Source organism: Tiliqua scincoides, chromosome 2 (genome assembly GCF_035046505.1).
Source record: "Tiliqua scincoides isolate rTilSci1 chromosome 2, rTilSci1.hap2, whole genome shotgun sequence".
Classification (NCBI taxonomy): Eukaryota; Metazoa; Chordata; class Lepidosauria; order Squamata; family Scincidae; genus Tiliqua; species Tiliqua scincoides.
Window position 1 is genome coordinate 227,691,262 of NC_089822.1, and position 14,662 is coordinate 227,705,923.

At 42.9% G+C, this 14,662-nt stretch overlaps 1 protein-coding gene across 3 annotated transcripts; it reads right to left on the reverse strand.

Moving 5' to 3' along the window:
• Nucleotides 1-74: 74 nt before the first annotated feature.
• THUMPD3 (THUMP domain containing 3) lies at nt 75-12,664 on the reverse strand. Of its 3 annotated transcripts, none has more exons than XM_066615801.1 (10): nt 12,451-12,664; nt 10,845-11,118; nt 9,717-9,794; nt 6,628-7,137; nt 5,252-5,382; nt 4,408-4,477; nt 2,845-2,960; nt 2,576-2,683; nt 2,199-2,322; nt 75-1,687 (listed from the first exon to the last, which is right to left on the reverse strand). In XM_066615801.1, exons 2-10 carry the CDS (start codon nt 11,115-11,117, stop codon nt 1,556-1,558), a joined length of 1,542 nt encoding a protein of 513 aa, XP_066471898.1. In that variant the 5' UTR covers nt 11,118; nt 12,451-12,664; the 3' UTR covers nt 75-1,555. The 3 variants fall into 3 exon arrangements, with proteins under 3 accessions (XP_066471898.1, XP_066471899.1, XP_066471900.1); XM_066615802.1 differs by having other exon boundaries at nt 10,845-11,171; XM_066615803.1 differs by lacking the exon at nt 12,451-12,664 and adding an exon at nt 12,368-12,442.
• Nucleotides 12,665-14,662: the final 1,998 nt, after the last annotated feature.

Consider the following 14,662-nt stretch of genomic DNA (forward strand, 5'->3'; position numbering starts at 1 on the left):
GTAAATAAATTTAGTAAATAAATAATGCTAACACTATCTGCTTCTTTTATACAGTCACAAATGAACAACAGAAATAATGCTGGTAAAGATTTTATTACATACAGGTAACATTTATGAAGTCAAAATGCAATGCTGCAACAACAAAAACTATTGAGAAACACCAAAGCAACCCTTATAGGGAAGAAATGGCAATGTGGAAGGCAAAAGTGCTTTAAAGACAAAGTATTACAGAGAGGCAATACCACATTTGAGGAGTAATGGGATCAGTGCTCGTGCTTTATTTCTCACAAGAACCTCATTCAGTAGTCTTTTTCGTTTGTTTTTTAAAGACAAAACTCCAACGTTTTTCAAATATGTGCAACTCACAAGTTTCCAACCCCCAAATCCTTTTCTGCACTGAAGGGCAGTGTATTAGATACAGTTAGTTTTTTAGCCACTCTTTTCCAGCTGAGGGTGAGAAGTCCACAAATTTAACAAATTGATTTTAGAACATATTCAAACAAAGGACACAAACTAACACAATCTGAGTGCAGCCACCATCCTGCACAGGCCTCTCTTGTTACACTGGGTCCAAAAGCTGCTCCAGGTTATTCTTATCCAACTTCTGAATGCCGCCTGTGTTAAGAGGCAACACAACTGTCTATCTCTCAATATTACACTAAATAACCTGCCAATTTAGTGGCTTAACTCTTTCTTATGTGTCCAAACCCAAACGTTGTAAATGTGAAAACTACAACATTTTTCAAGTCTCAATGGTAATCAGCACCAAAACGACAGAAACAAACTAAGGCTGATGGTATGCATTCTCAGCCCTATGTACAGCAGTAGTATAAATGACATCTCAAAGTAAACAAATGAATTGGGCCTTAAACTGAGGTAGCAGGTGATAACATGGGCAGCAGTACTGAGATTTGAGGCTGTAATACATTGAGGGTCCATTGGTTTATTATATCGTGAACACTAGAAACACTTTCCAGTATCCTTATTGTCCATTTCAGGCAATAAGGTAAAAAACAAGATAGAGGAGCTTCTCCATTGGCAAAAGGTTCACATTAAAGCAACTCTAATCTACCTAAAAGATATCCCAAGGTGTCTATTACTTGAGGAAACAGTCCTCAGGAACCTAACTTAACTATATTCTGATTTAGCTCTTCTGCAATCTGAGGCAAAAAAGGAGAGACCACCCTACTAGTCTTTTCACAAGATAGAGTCAGTTGCACTATGAATATGAAAACACTCATTTGCACCCAAACTGAAACAAGGACTTATAAGAGTTCCAGGCACAGATCAGGATTACCAGTTTCATGAATATATTGGTTTTATTTTTCTATCAAAGCCCTCAATGTTCCTTCAAAAGCGTCTAGTTGAATATGACCCCCCCCCACTTCCCAATAAGCTGATCTTTGAATCAGCATGCTTGCTCACTTGCTCCTACACTTTCTGTTCCAACAAAAGTCTTAAGGACACTCAGACTTGGAATTTCAGGTAGACATTTTGCAAACAGCCCTCAGAATTGTAGAAGAGTGTAATGTGGTCTAATACATTGGTAAAAACATTACCAGAATACTTTCATCTCATCTATTTTTTCTCCAGAGCGTTTCAGAAGATATACAGCAGCATGGAGCCCTCCAACATTCACCCAGATTGTGTGAGATTTTCGCCACAGGTGTCCCATTTTGGACAAGGCCTGCAATGCAAAAACAATTTTAAATTTCTCCTGACAGAACTAGCACAGATTAAGCCTACAGTCAACTCACAATTTTAAGCTGTTTTGGCAACCTTGATTAAATCTCATGCTGGTATTTCTATTATTATCCTATTATAGCTAAAAAACTAGGTAATAAAAAAAACAGTATCAGATCAATTTCCATTCATTTCTTTAGAAAAGCCCTTCCAACTCCATCTTTGAAGCATAACCTGTGGGTTAAAAAGATCTGCACACTGGGCACCAAAATTGGGCTTTCTAGAATATAGTTTGTTCCTAGTGCCATACAGCTAAAAATAACCCCACAAGTTCTGTATCACACACAAGGATATTTTCTTGCATTCAAATATCTCAAAGACAATATGCATTTGATATGGATAAGAAAAATCCTTTCCAATACACCCTGAGGTCAAATGAACCTTTCTGCTTTCAGATGTCAACCATAAAGAGCAAAAAGTATTCAAACAGATGCCCAAAGCCAGTCACTCCCCACCTTAGCAAAGCATTTCCTATCTTGAGTCAGCAGCACAGCTTTGCCAGTTCTTGGTCTGCAAATTCGACCCATCTCCAAAAGGCAGGCAGGGTAAAGATCCCAATTCTTTTTCTTAGACCCTATCCTATAATGACATTGAAAAGCACCAGAAAGTAAATACATTCTAAAAGAGGTCCAGTATTTCTTGTTCATACTAGTGAATTTATTTTTATCAGTGGTACTTCATGAATTTATGGCAGTTGCTCCATGTATTTGGAGGCTCCATGGTGTACCCAAGTTTCTGGACAATCACAGCAAATGAAACAAAGCAAATGCAAATGCAAATAAAATGCAAATGTAAATGTTAATAAAAGCATATCAATTTAAACTATCTTTACCTCTTTCCAAATGGCATATCTGTCACAATGACATCCACAGAGCCAGTCCTCAATGGTAGACTGCAGATATCCCATTGAATACTATCTATGGGTTTGCCCACGGATGTGCTATTTAAAATAATTCAGATGAGATAAAAACTTAATACTTGGAAAAAAAGGTTTTTCAAACTAACATGCCAAATTACGTGCTAGATCACTAAAATAAAGTTCTTTAAATGACAAATCAAACAGATACAGTTGTTGTTACTAGTCCATACTTCCCTTATTACCTTTCTTTATTTTGTATTTGCCTCAGCAAAGAGGAGATGTTATTTGCTGTTCTCTTCACTGCCTGTGGATTGTTATCCCCAGCAATATGATAGCAGTGAGGCCATTCAGCAGCCCCCTAAAAAGAAAAGAAACAGTCAATTTAGGAACTATGTAACAACTTGCCTGAAAATAATTCTAGAAATTAATCTCTTCAAGCAGTGTGGGGGGTGCGACAAGAGTTGATCCAAAGCTTCCACACCAACTCTTGCAGTTATTCCTACAGAAATGCCTGGGTAATAGGAAGCAAACTCCCACTGAGAGCAATGGAAAGCAATTTCAGTGCTACAGTGTCTAGGAATTTTGGAAGAGCAAGGTTAGGTCTCACAGCCAATGGTTAAGCTGCTCACCAATCTAGAAACAACTATGAATTGCTAGAGAATATTCCCTGCTTTTGGTTGCCTAGCCATCTCAGGAGGAGTGTTAGGAGCACAGTATCCTAACATCCTTCCTTGTTCTTGTCTTGCCACACTTTACAGAAACAGAAATTCTATCCTACGACCCTGCACAGAGAGAAGTGCACTCACCCCTCTTTGAGGAAAGATTTTCAGGCAAGAACCCAGGCTGATCAAGATGAAGGCTTTCTATATTTTTATAACCTCAGGGCTACTTCCTATCATGGGAATGTCAGGACTGCAGCACCCTGCATCCCAGGACAAAGCAGAGTGGAAACAATCTGCTTCTTGCTGTGCTTGGGCTCAAGACCCGTTGAAACAACTTGCCTCCTACTTTGTTGCGAAGAACTGCAATAGGTACAAAGAAAATTCTGTATTTTCAAGTACTATAGTTAGTTACCATGTGCTGTCAGACAAATACACAGGAACGAACGCAGACTAATGTACTGAGATGGCCTTTGACCTATTATGGGTGCTTAACTTCAATACCCCCATCTGTAACACTGGAATAATACTGTCCTAATTTATGGCATGTTTATAAGGATTTCTAAAATGACAGAGCATTCACCAAAGAACTATGGAAATAGTAGTGATGGTGGCAGTGGTGGAAACGGAGAAGCAATTTATACAATCTGTTATCCTGGGGACAAGCAACTCAACTGACCACACTGGTCTGGTACAAAATAAGGAATTAAGGCCTTATTTTCTCATAGACCAGATCGCATACAATTGCAGCATTCAGAGAAAAGGCAAATCATTGTTTGCTATTATAAGAACAAAATAACATGTTCTCTCTTTCCTCCACATGCAAGAGTAGGTTAGAAGCTTCTCAGTGTGATTTGAAGCCAACTATAGTTTGTCATTAGATTAGAATGCAGTCAGTGTGTCACAATAATATGCCAAGTCATTCCTGAGTTCTGATGGTGATGGGAAGTACTGTAACATACTGTCCTTTATGGCTAGAAGTCTAGGTTGTCAGTGTATATGGTATGGGGTGGTAGAACAGATTAAACTGGACAAGAGGCAGTGAGTGAATAGCAAGTGGCAGTTGTCACCAAGGCATGTGTTGATCTTTGTACTGCAATGTCATACCGTTTGCTTGAAAAAATGGATTTTAAAAAATTACAGTACCTCTATTGGTATAGCACCCGTCCCACACATTGGATCAATTATTATGTCAGCTGGCTGAGGATCGCAGAGCCTTTAAAAAAGAAAAAAAGAAAAACTGCTTACAAATATCAACTATATCAAAGCTTATGTGATAAAAATAAGAGTATCATATTGAAATAACACATAATACCACATAAAAATTAAAACAGAATTAACTTTGGAAAACACACTCAATATAGTAAAGTGTCACCAGCTTTTCCTTTAGATTTTTAGTGTGCTCTCTCACTCTCTGAGTGCTGTCAACGGTCATGTTATAAAACAAGTTCTCGTTGAAACAACTTATCTGCATCTTACTATTTTTAGTGTTACCCAGACAGCAATCATCCTGTAATTCAAGGATAATGATTTTTTTTAAATAACAAGATTGAAAGTCCCAAAACACTTAATATTTTGAGCCAGAGTATTACTATTTCTAATATGTTAAAAATATAGCACCCCTCAAAACCGCAATACTCCATCAAAAGTATTATACACAATAAATCACATCAATATCCCCTGGTATAAAAAGTGAAAACGATAAGGAGAATGACAGCAGATGTTGAAACTTGCAGGTATGTGTTTCGGGATATATTTTAAAGTCAGCAGGAATTAGTTCTACACTGAGCAACCCATCACAATAAAGACCTGATTGCCTACCAATTTAATGGACATTAATGGATCTTCAAACAGTTGATATTCAGGGACTGGCTAATAGATTTTGCAAATACTTATATCATAAGGCATGCCAGGCTAAAACAAAGGGGATATTACATAATTTAAGGAACTTTGCAACTGTTCTGATTTCCTGGTAAATTTCCATGCTTACCTGAGCATGCCATAGGCTAGAGTGGACCGAAGAGTTGTGGGTCCAAAATGTGTAATATTTCTTCTATGAAGACTTTCCTCTGTTAAGGCAATTCCCACTACCACTTCATTATTGTGGATGTTCAGAAGAACCTAGGATAAAATTCAGATATTTTCAAAGAGATACTTCAAAAAATACTTTTAATTATAGATAAGCATTGACACAGATTTAGATTAAAACAGAAGATACTGCCTTCTTTTAAACACTACTGTAACAGGAAATGCTAATGCAGTATTTCCCAAATATTTCTCCTTCAGAGGTTTAGATCTTCCACAAGTCACTATAATTTTGCTCTCTGAAGTGAGGTGGGGTGGTGGTGGGGTGGGAAAAGAGACAATCTGAAGTGTTTGCATGGCAATTATATATCATTAGAAGCACTGGGGGGGCCATATCCGAGGATCCTGTACCTGCGGTTTCAGTTAACTGCAAATTGGGTCCATGCTCCTCCTGCACACCCCCTCTGGAGGGTCTTCTGAGTCCAGCACAAGAGCCCTAGTTTTTGTCAAAACCATCAAAAAAGTGATTTTTTTTTAGTTGTAACAATCATTCTGAGCCCAGCAGAAGCTGTGGGCGGACACATGTGGCCTCTGCTGGGCTCAGAAGACCCTCCAGAGGGTGGGTGGGGCATTCTCTTATATCCACAGTTTCACCTAACCGCAGGTGGTTCAGAAACAGAATCCCCCACAGATATGCAGGCACGCCTGTATTGTTTTGCAAAGGAGTCTTCTCCCCCCCACCCCCGGCAACTACAGAGTAAAACTAAATAAATTGGAGACAACTAGACAGCGCTGGATTATCAGAGCTGCCACCCCCACATTTTTATTTATTGTTATATCTTACCTTCCAATTCTGGAAAAAATCTCAGGGCAGTGGAGTGGTGGTTGGCAACCTTCAGTCTCGAAAGACTATGGTATAAGCCTATAGCACCCGGTATTCCCAGGCGGTCTCCCATCCAAATACTAACCAGGTCTGATCCTGCTTAGCTTCCAAGATCAGACAAGATTGGGCATGTGCAGGGTAACAGTCAGGGCAGTAGGCAGATTAATTAAAAGACAGCAAATCAATTTACAGTGGGTAAGAAAGGGCTGAGATTAGTCAGCAAATGTCACCAGTAACTCCTGGCTGAGACCTTCCATGCTTGACATAAAATAATGCTTTAGTTGCCATCTCTATCTCCATATGCTTGTGAAAGATGTTGAGTATGTGAGTGGAAGATTCTTGATGAATACCAAGATTGGCAGGATTCAAGTAAAGATTATTCAAGAAAATGTTTTAAGCTATTCTCTCACCGGTATGCATATAAAATGATATTTTCAAAAAATAATGGACTATCGTACCTCCACATCAAAATTGGTCATGTCTGCTTTCCAATGGAAGAAGTCTTGCACAGCTCCTCCAAAATCTCTTGCTGCCTCATTTGATTTGAAACTGTGCTTATCACCAGCCCTGTTGCACGTAACCCGAAACTTCAGCATTTGGGCCTCCACCTCACTCTTCTTGTAGTCACTAAATTCATTTTCATTTTCCCCACAGGATGTTAACTCTTCTTTAGAATCAGACTGCTCATCATCATCTGGTGGTGTTGCTTCATCCATTTTTTCTGGGTCCTGGACTTCAGTAGACTCCAGACTTAAAATATTTTGTGCTGGATCATGCAATTCTTTATCAACTGTCCCCTCTCCACTTCCATCATCCTCCACTTTCTCTTTCTTTGCATTACTCTGTTGATTTCCTTTTTTCCGTCTTGTTTTTCTTTTCTTAAGGCTTGTATTTAACTTCCATACTTCTAAAGGATCCTTCCAAGGTAGTTTCTTAACCAGGTCCTCTAAATCCTTTAGCGCTTCTTCCTATAATGGGTCAGGAGAAGTTTCCCTCATTTATTTAACACAACTAATCATTTACCGATTTTGTTACATTTTGGAAGAGCAACAGAGTTAACCTGTATCAGCAGAAGGGCAATAGCCATGTTACCCCAGTACTACCAGCTGCTAAGAAGATTGGGTGCAAGGAAACATCACGGCCAACAAGATGCCTTGATGCTCAACGACAATTATTGAGTGCCAGCTGGCTGGAGGAGGCACTGGACAAGGAAAGAGCTGGAAAAGCCCCACTTGGGGCAAAGCAGGGGCTAAGTTATTGATACCAATCCTTCTTAATGACAGGGGAAGGGGGTAGAAGCAGGACAGAGAAAGGATGAAAGAACAGAGACTTACAAGAAGGAGGAAAGAAAGATCCAAGCAGAATGAAGAAGACTAATGGGATAAGACCTAATTATAAGACCACAAGGCAAGGAAAGAGATGATTCAGGAATGAAGAACCAGAGGAGGAGGAAGCTAAAAGGAAGACAGTGGTGCAAACAGAGGTGGGGCTAGGAGGAGTTGAGTGAGCAACATCCTTCTGGGTAGGCCTCTCTTCCCCATCCTCCCACCCCTCTGGAAGGGATTTTGCCCCAATCTGCTCCCTAGGGCTAACTGAGGTCAGTGAGGAAGGAGGGTGGCAGGTACCCTTATGGGCAAAGGATGGACACATAGCAGATCCCCAACTGGCTGATTCTTTAACACTGGGCTGGGTGCTGAGATAACCCCATGTCCCTTGCCAAGCCTGAGATGGCAATCAAATCCACAGAAGAAGGGGCCAGGGTGGAGGACACAGGTGAAGAAATCCCATGGGTTGCCAGTTACTCGTTTCCTAATTTCAGTAATCTTTGCCTTTTTTTTTTTACCAGGAACTACAATAAATAGGCTGTTTTCACCTCCCATGAGAAAATTAACCAGATACCAGACCAATCTGTAAAACACGGAATTCGCCCCCTTGGGGAGATGACAGGAAACTGCCATGGTGACAAGCTGCTTTACACTTTCTATACTATGGCTACAATCCGGGAACCCTTTGGATCAGTGGTTCCCAACCTTTAGGAGCCTACGGATCACTGAGACAAACATTGGAATTATCATGGACCACCTGCAACCACTTCCATCTCCACCACTCAAAAAAATACAATTCAATTTGGTAACCCATGGGGGAGCACTCAGCCAGGCACTGGAAGTGCCAGCTGCAGGAGGATCCATTCTGCACCCTCTCTGGTGGTCCATGGGTAAGCATCTCGCTGAGTGAGTGCTCCTCCACAGACTACCAGAAAGAGTGGAGAATGGACCCTCCTGCAGCTGGCACTTCAGCAAGCGTTGCACCACCAGAGAGGGCAGAGAAGAGACTACCTACAGCCACAGCTGACATGTCAGTGGTCCGTTTGGGAGCACCCACTTGGCAAAACACTGGAAGTGATCAAAGATGATCCCATTTTTTCCTGAGACCTTGGGGACAACTTCTCAGGGTCCCAGGAACACAGGTTGGGAACCACTGCTTTAGATGTATTAAAAGCTTGGGCGTGCCTCCTGGAGCTTTCAAATTCCATGCTGCTGTATCAGCTCTCTCAAATCACATTACACACTTCTACTGAAGTTCCCCTGAATTTAAACAGCAGTTCGTCACACAGCAAAGAGAGAATGTTGTTAAGGAAAAGGTGACATGCAATGCTTTAGAGCAGGGGTGCTCACACTTTTTTGGCTCGAGAGCTACTTTGAAACCCAGCAAGGTCCAGAGATCTACCAGGGGGGAAGGAAGCGTTTGACAGACACCCCCTTTAATGTATGGAGCCCCTGCTGGAGTCTAGTCAGTTTCGTCAGTTTTGTTGCCGCATGCCTGAAGAGCAGCTAAAGTGTCAGTTTCAGTGTCAGTTTAGTGTCAGCTAAATATGTCAGTTTTGTCTAGTCACTAGACGAAACTGACAGGGCTCCGCGATCTACTCATTTTGCCTCGCAATCTACCGGTAGATCGCGATCCACCTATTGAGCACCCCTGTTTTAGAGTATAACTCATGACATGAATTTTCATAAGCAAAAATTTAATTATCGAATACACAAAGAGGTGTTTGTGTATTTGATAATGTATCAAATGGGAGGTATATAGTACATATGTGAGGTATATATGGAAAAATGTAAGAACATAATATTTTTAAAAATTAAGTTAAAAAACACAAGATGTATCCCAGCAGCTTGGCTGCTAAGTCAAAATACAGTCTTGTAATTTGCTGAAGCATCAAATGTGCATATTAATTGTTGGAACGTTGAATATAATATGACCAAATTAGTAACACTGCATTATAAAAGAATCTCCTGCAATTCAAGCCCTTAGGTAATCAGTTAAAATTGTTAATAGAGGTCAATTCTACAGGGAAGCTTTCTGCAATGATGGGTTTGTGCAAGGAAATCCATAATTACCATAAATAATCCCCAATTCCTTATACATTTAACTCTACTTTTTCCAATTAAAAAAAAATTGTGTCTAACAAGTTGAAAGAAATTCCAGAACCATTATTTTTGTACTTTAAATCACACCCTTGAAAGTGTGGTGTGGAACAATAACTTACCTTCATTTCTTTAAACTGATAATCTTTGAACTCTTGAACTACAACAAATAAGTTGTCCACTGATCTTAACTGGTGAACCTAGACAAAACATATATAATCTTAATAAGTTTACTATTCTAAAGGCCTCTTTAAACATTTATAGCCTGGCCCACAAGGAAAACATAGTTATTTTTATCTTGAAGAACAGAGTGAGAAATTTGTCGTGTTTGAGGACTGGACATTTTGTGTTCTATTTCTGTACATGTTAAATGCATCCCTTTAGATCAGATGTGGCAAAACGGTGGTTCACAAGCCATGTGTGGATCTTTGATGTTTAATGTTTGATTCTCAGAAATGTTGGCTGAACTCCTTCTGCATCACAATTAATATAAGAGGCAAATAAGAAATTTTCAAACTCTATAATTATTTACTGGGTATAAACAGAGAGTCCACAGGATTAAAAAAATAAGCTGAATGTTCAATAAATATATTTAAGAGTTTAAACATTTCTTGAATTCTGCAGCTCTCAGACATCTGAATATCGTACATGGCTCTTAGGTTAAGCAAGTTTGGCCACTCCTGCTTTTTAGATCTTTTTGCAGCTATTATTTGTGTACAGAAACAAACAATAAACATGCATCCCTCCTCAGATAATTAAATACAATATAGAATAGTGTTTCCCAACCTGGGGGGGGGGCTTGACCCCTCCAGGGTAGTGAGAAACACTGAATTTTCCTTTAAAGGGAGTGGCTAGTGGCAGTGATGTTAGGTCAGTGGTGATGGAACTTCTGGGTTTGCGCTGCCAAATAAGTAAAAAAAGGGGGGGTTCGCACTTACCTAGTGTTGGCGGCAGCTGGAGTGACACAAAATCCAGGTTCTCACCACTGCCAAGGAAGGAAAACTTACATGTGGGGGGATAACTGAGAAAGGGGATTCAGCCTGGTAGTGACCACATCATTCTTTTTTGTACTACAAGCAAATTTTAAAAATGCTGTGTCCCAACATCATCATGCATATTCTTTGCTAGATAAGTGTCCAACTCTGTCTGCAAGAAGTGAACCCTATATATAGGTGTGTGCGCGTGTGTATATATATCTCAAACACACAATGAATTGGAAATATTACTCATATTTTAAAAAATCTGCTAACCTGTGGAAGGCAGCTCACAGGAATGTCAAAATAGATTTTCCCTCGGTCCTTGCTAATTTTAGACTGCGATCCTAGTTTCTCTTGCACTTCATCCGCAGCAGTCAGTTCAAATCCAGTTGGTACAGTTGCTCCAATAGTCACCACAATATCTCTATTGCTTGCATCGGGATTGGCTTCTTCATTCTCACCTAATGGTTTACATGAGTCATCGAGCTTCACTTCAGACAACCCGTCTGCAGTCCCCTCAATAGCAGTCACTTCAACTTGAGACATTCTGGATGCACATAAAGATATCCACAAAAACCTATTATGTTATCTAGAGACTTTCTGTAAAACAAAACAAACAATTAAAAAAACTCTCTAAGCAAAACTGCAAATTTTCAAGCAATTTACTTGATGAGAGCTTTGGAAAGAAAATCCACAGCCAATACATCTGGAGGTGATGAGGATCTGGATTCAGGTTAACAAGCAGAGTTTAAATATGAACAAAACATAGGTCATCTAGGTTTAGAAATCCATAATGTTGGTACTGGAGTATCAACCTGTTATGGACAGGATTGAATTCCTTTTGCAGGAGCAGATCTGCAACTTGGGTGTCAATATGACTCTTCACTGCCCCAGATGTCCAGGTGGTGGTTGTAGCGAGAAGAGCTTTTGCGCAGCTTAGACTGGTATGCTAGTGATACAACTGCAGTTCATAGGTGATGGGTTTTACTAGATGATATAAAATATTTACATAAAATAGGATACAGCAAAGTAAAGCACTTAAGGCTACAATTATTTGCAAGTAAGACTCACGTTGGAGTAAATATAGAATTGCACTGTTAATCTGACAGTTTAATTCCTTCACTGAAATTAATCAAACTTAAAAAATGCTTAGCACTGGTTGTTGTTATCAAACCCATAACAAGAAAAACTGCTGTACTCATTCAATTTTTATAAAGAAGTTAGAAAAATATGGAACAAACATACACTTTACTAAAGGCGTGAACATAAGGAGAGCCCTGCTAGATTATGCCAAAGGCCCATCTAGTCCACTTCCTGCATCTCACAGCAGCCCCACCAGACTCCTCTGGGAGCACACAAGACAACAGGCACAACCTGCGTCCTGGTGCCTTCCACTGCATCTGGCACTCTGAGGTAGCCTACATCTAGAATCAGGAGCTTCCACGTTCCTGTCACGACTTGTAACCCGCGATGGACCTTTCCTCCAGAAATCTGTCCAATTCCCTTTTAAAGGTGTCCAGGCCTTCAGACACCATCACTACATCCTGTGGCAAGGAGTTCCACAGACTTAACGACACGCTGGGTAAAGAGATACTTTGTTTTGTCTGTCCCAATTCTCCCAACTAGTGGATGACCCCTAAAATTAAGTGTCGGGAGAGTTTAGACAGGCAAAAGAAAACGTTTCTTCATTGATCTGTGGAACTCCCCAATGCAAGATGGCCTGCGGAACCCCACGAGACAGTCAAAGACAAGCATACTTAAAATGCACCGGCCTCTGGGGACAGCGGCACACACACCTTCAAAAATCAGCCCCCCCATGAAGCAGCGCCAAAGCCAGAGCAGGCAGCCCAGAGGAAGGAGCCACCATCTTGCTTTGTACCTGCCAGGCGAAGCGAGGGCAGGAGCGCCTGAGGAGGCGACAGGAGCGCCCGCTCTCCCACTCCGTCTCGCGCCGTCCACTCGGGGGAAAGAGCCGCTCCGGCCACAGGCACCGAAGGGCAGCAGGCGCTCCGCTCACGCGCCGGCCGCGCTCCCTTCCTCCCCCCCTCCCTGAGCCTCCGTTGCTCGTGGCAACACGCTGAGCCCGTGCACGAGGAGCGCCACCGGAAACGGGGACGCTGCAGCCCGCAAACACTTCCGGCGGCACGGGAAGCTGCGAGACCCTCGCCAGAGCAGGAAACGCCACTCCGCCGCCACCTGCAGGGCTGCGCGCGCACCGCGGATCCGCCGGCGCCCGTTGCCGTGGGAACAGCGGAACGCCCGGCTCCAGCAGCGGTGCTCGGGCTGCAGTCCCGGCCACGCTGTCCCGGGAGGAGGCGCCACTCGCCGCGAGGGGCTCCCTTCCGAGCGGACGGCCCCGCTGGCCGCGAAGGCGGCAGCGAGCTCCACTGACTGCCCTCCCTGGGTTCAGGTTTGGCTCGGCGAGGGGGGGAAAGCGGCGTTCCTCCGAGGAAACGCCTCGGCTGAAGCTCCGCGGCGACCAGGGGCCTCCCGCTGGCTGAGGAGCGCAGCGGGCCTCCTCGGGCGTGGAGTGGGGAAGGCGCAGTCCTGGCAGTGCTGGCCCCGAATTTCAACAGCATGGAGCTGTTCTGGAAAGCTGAGAGACGCGGGTCGCCACAGGGACGTGCGGGACGCAGCCGGGAGCTGCCACGCAGAGGCAGAACAATGGCAGGCTTCACAAAGCCACGCAGGAGATGTGGGGGAAGAAGGCAAGGAAGAAGCGGTCCTCAGTCTGGTGTCCCCTGACCAAGAGTGTCCCTCCTCGTCCCTGCTGCCAGGACCTTCCCCAGAGGGTGACTCATAAGAACATAAGAACAGCCCCCCACTGGATCAGGCCATAGGCCCATCTAGTCCAGCTTCCTGTATCTCACAGCGGCCCACCAAATGCCCCAGGGAGCACACCAGATAACAAGAGAACTCATTCTGGTGCCCTCCCTTGCATCTGGCCTTCTGACATAGCCCATTTCTAAAATCAGGAGGTTGTACATACGCATCATGGCTTGTAACCCATAATGGATTTTTCCTCCAGAAACTTGTCCAATCCCCTTTTAAAGGTGTCCAGGACAGACGCCGTCACCACATCCTGTGGCAAGGACTCTTTAAAGCCCTGGGTCAAGCACAAGGCCTGCCACTGTTCTGCCCGCCCCTCTCCTCCCCCTGCCCTCCCTCACCCCATTACATCCCCTGTGCAACCTTACCTCCTCCAGCAGGTGTCCCTGGTCCTTTAAAGCAGGGGTCTCCAAACCCCTTCCTGGGGCCCAGATGCGGTCCCTGCGGCCAACCTCTTGTCTCCTGAAAGCGCCTGGCCTGCTCAGCTGAGCATGACCAGAACTGTGCTCCGTTTGTGTCTGGAGGGTGTTCAAGGGCCAGAGAGGTGGAATGAATGAGCCCGTTCATTCGTTTATTCACTCATCTAAATTCCATCTCTATCTTATTTATTTAAATTTTATATTTAAATTTTTTTTTCTAGCCCTCCGCACCACGCCAGATATTTGATGCGGCCCTCTGGCCAAAAAGTTTGGAGACCCCTGCTCTAAAGCATAGGCCTGGTCATTCACCAGGTTGATGGAGTGTGTATTGGTGGAATGTGTGTAAATTGGTTTAAATCTTGGTTAGGTTGCCCCCCCCCCCCCACACAAAATGGTAACATACTTCCACTACCTTCAAGTCACAAATACAAAGTCTGTCCTTCCAAGGGATCTTACAGAATCTTCTCTATAAAAACACTTGTCATTCTCTGGGATGTAAGATGTCCATGTTACCACTCTCTACATCTTAAAAAGACTTGCAGAAAAAGTTTGCACCAACCTGATGCAACAGTTAGAAGACTGGTTTAAGCCTGAACACCCACTGAAATATTTCACATGTGACCTTCACTTGAAAAAACATGGTCACGTGAAACATTTTTCCTAAATGATCCTTCTGAAGGGGCATAGCTTTCAAAAAGTCAAAGTGATATTTCAGGGCCCAATCCTAGCCAACTTTCCAGCACCAGTGCAGCTGCAATGTGGCCTTGAGGTAAGGGAACAAGTGTTTGCATACCTTGAGGTGGCCTCTGTGACTACCCCACTACCACCGGATGTAGCACATGT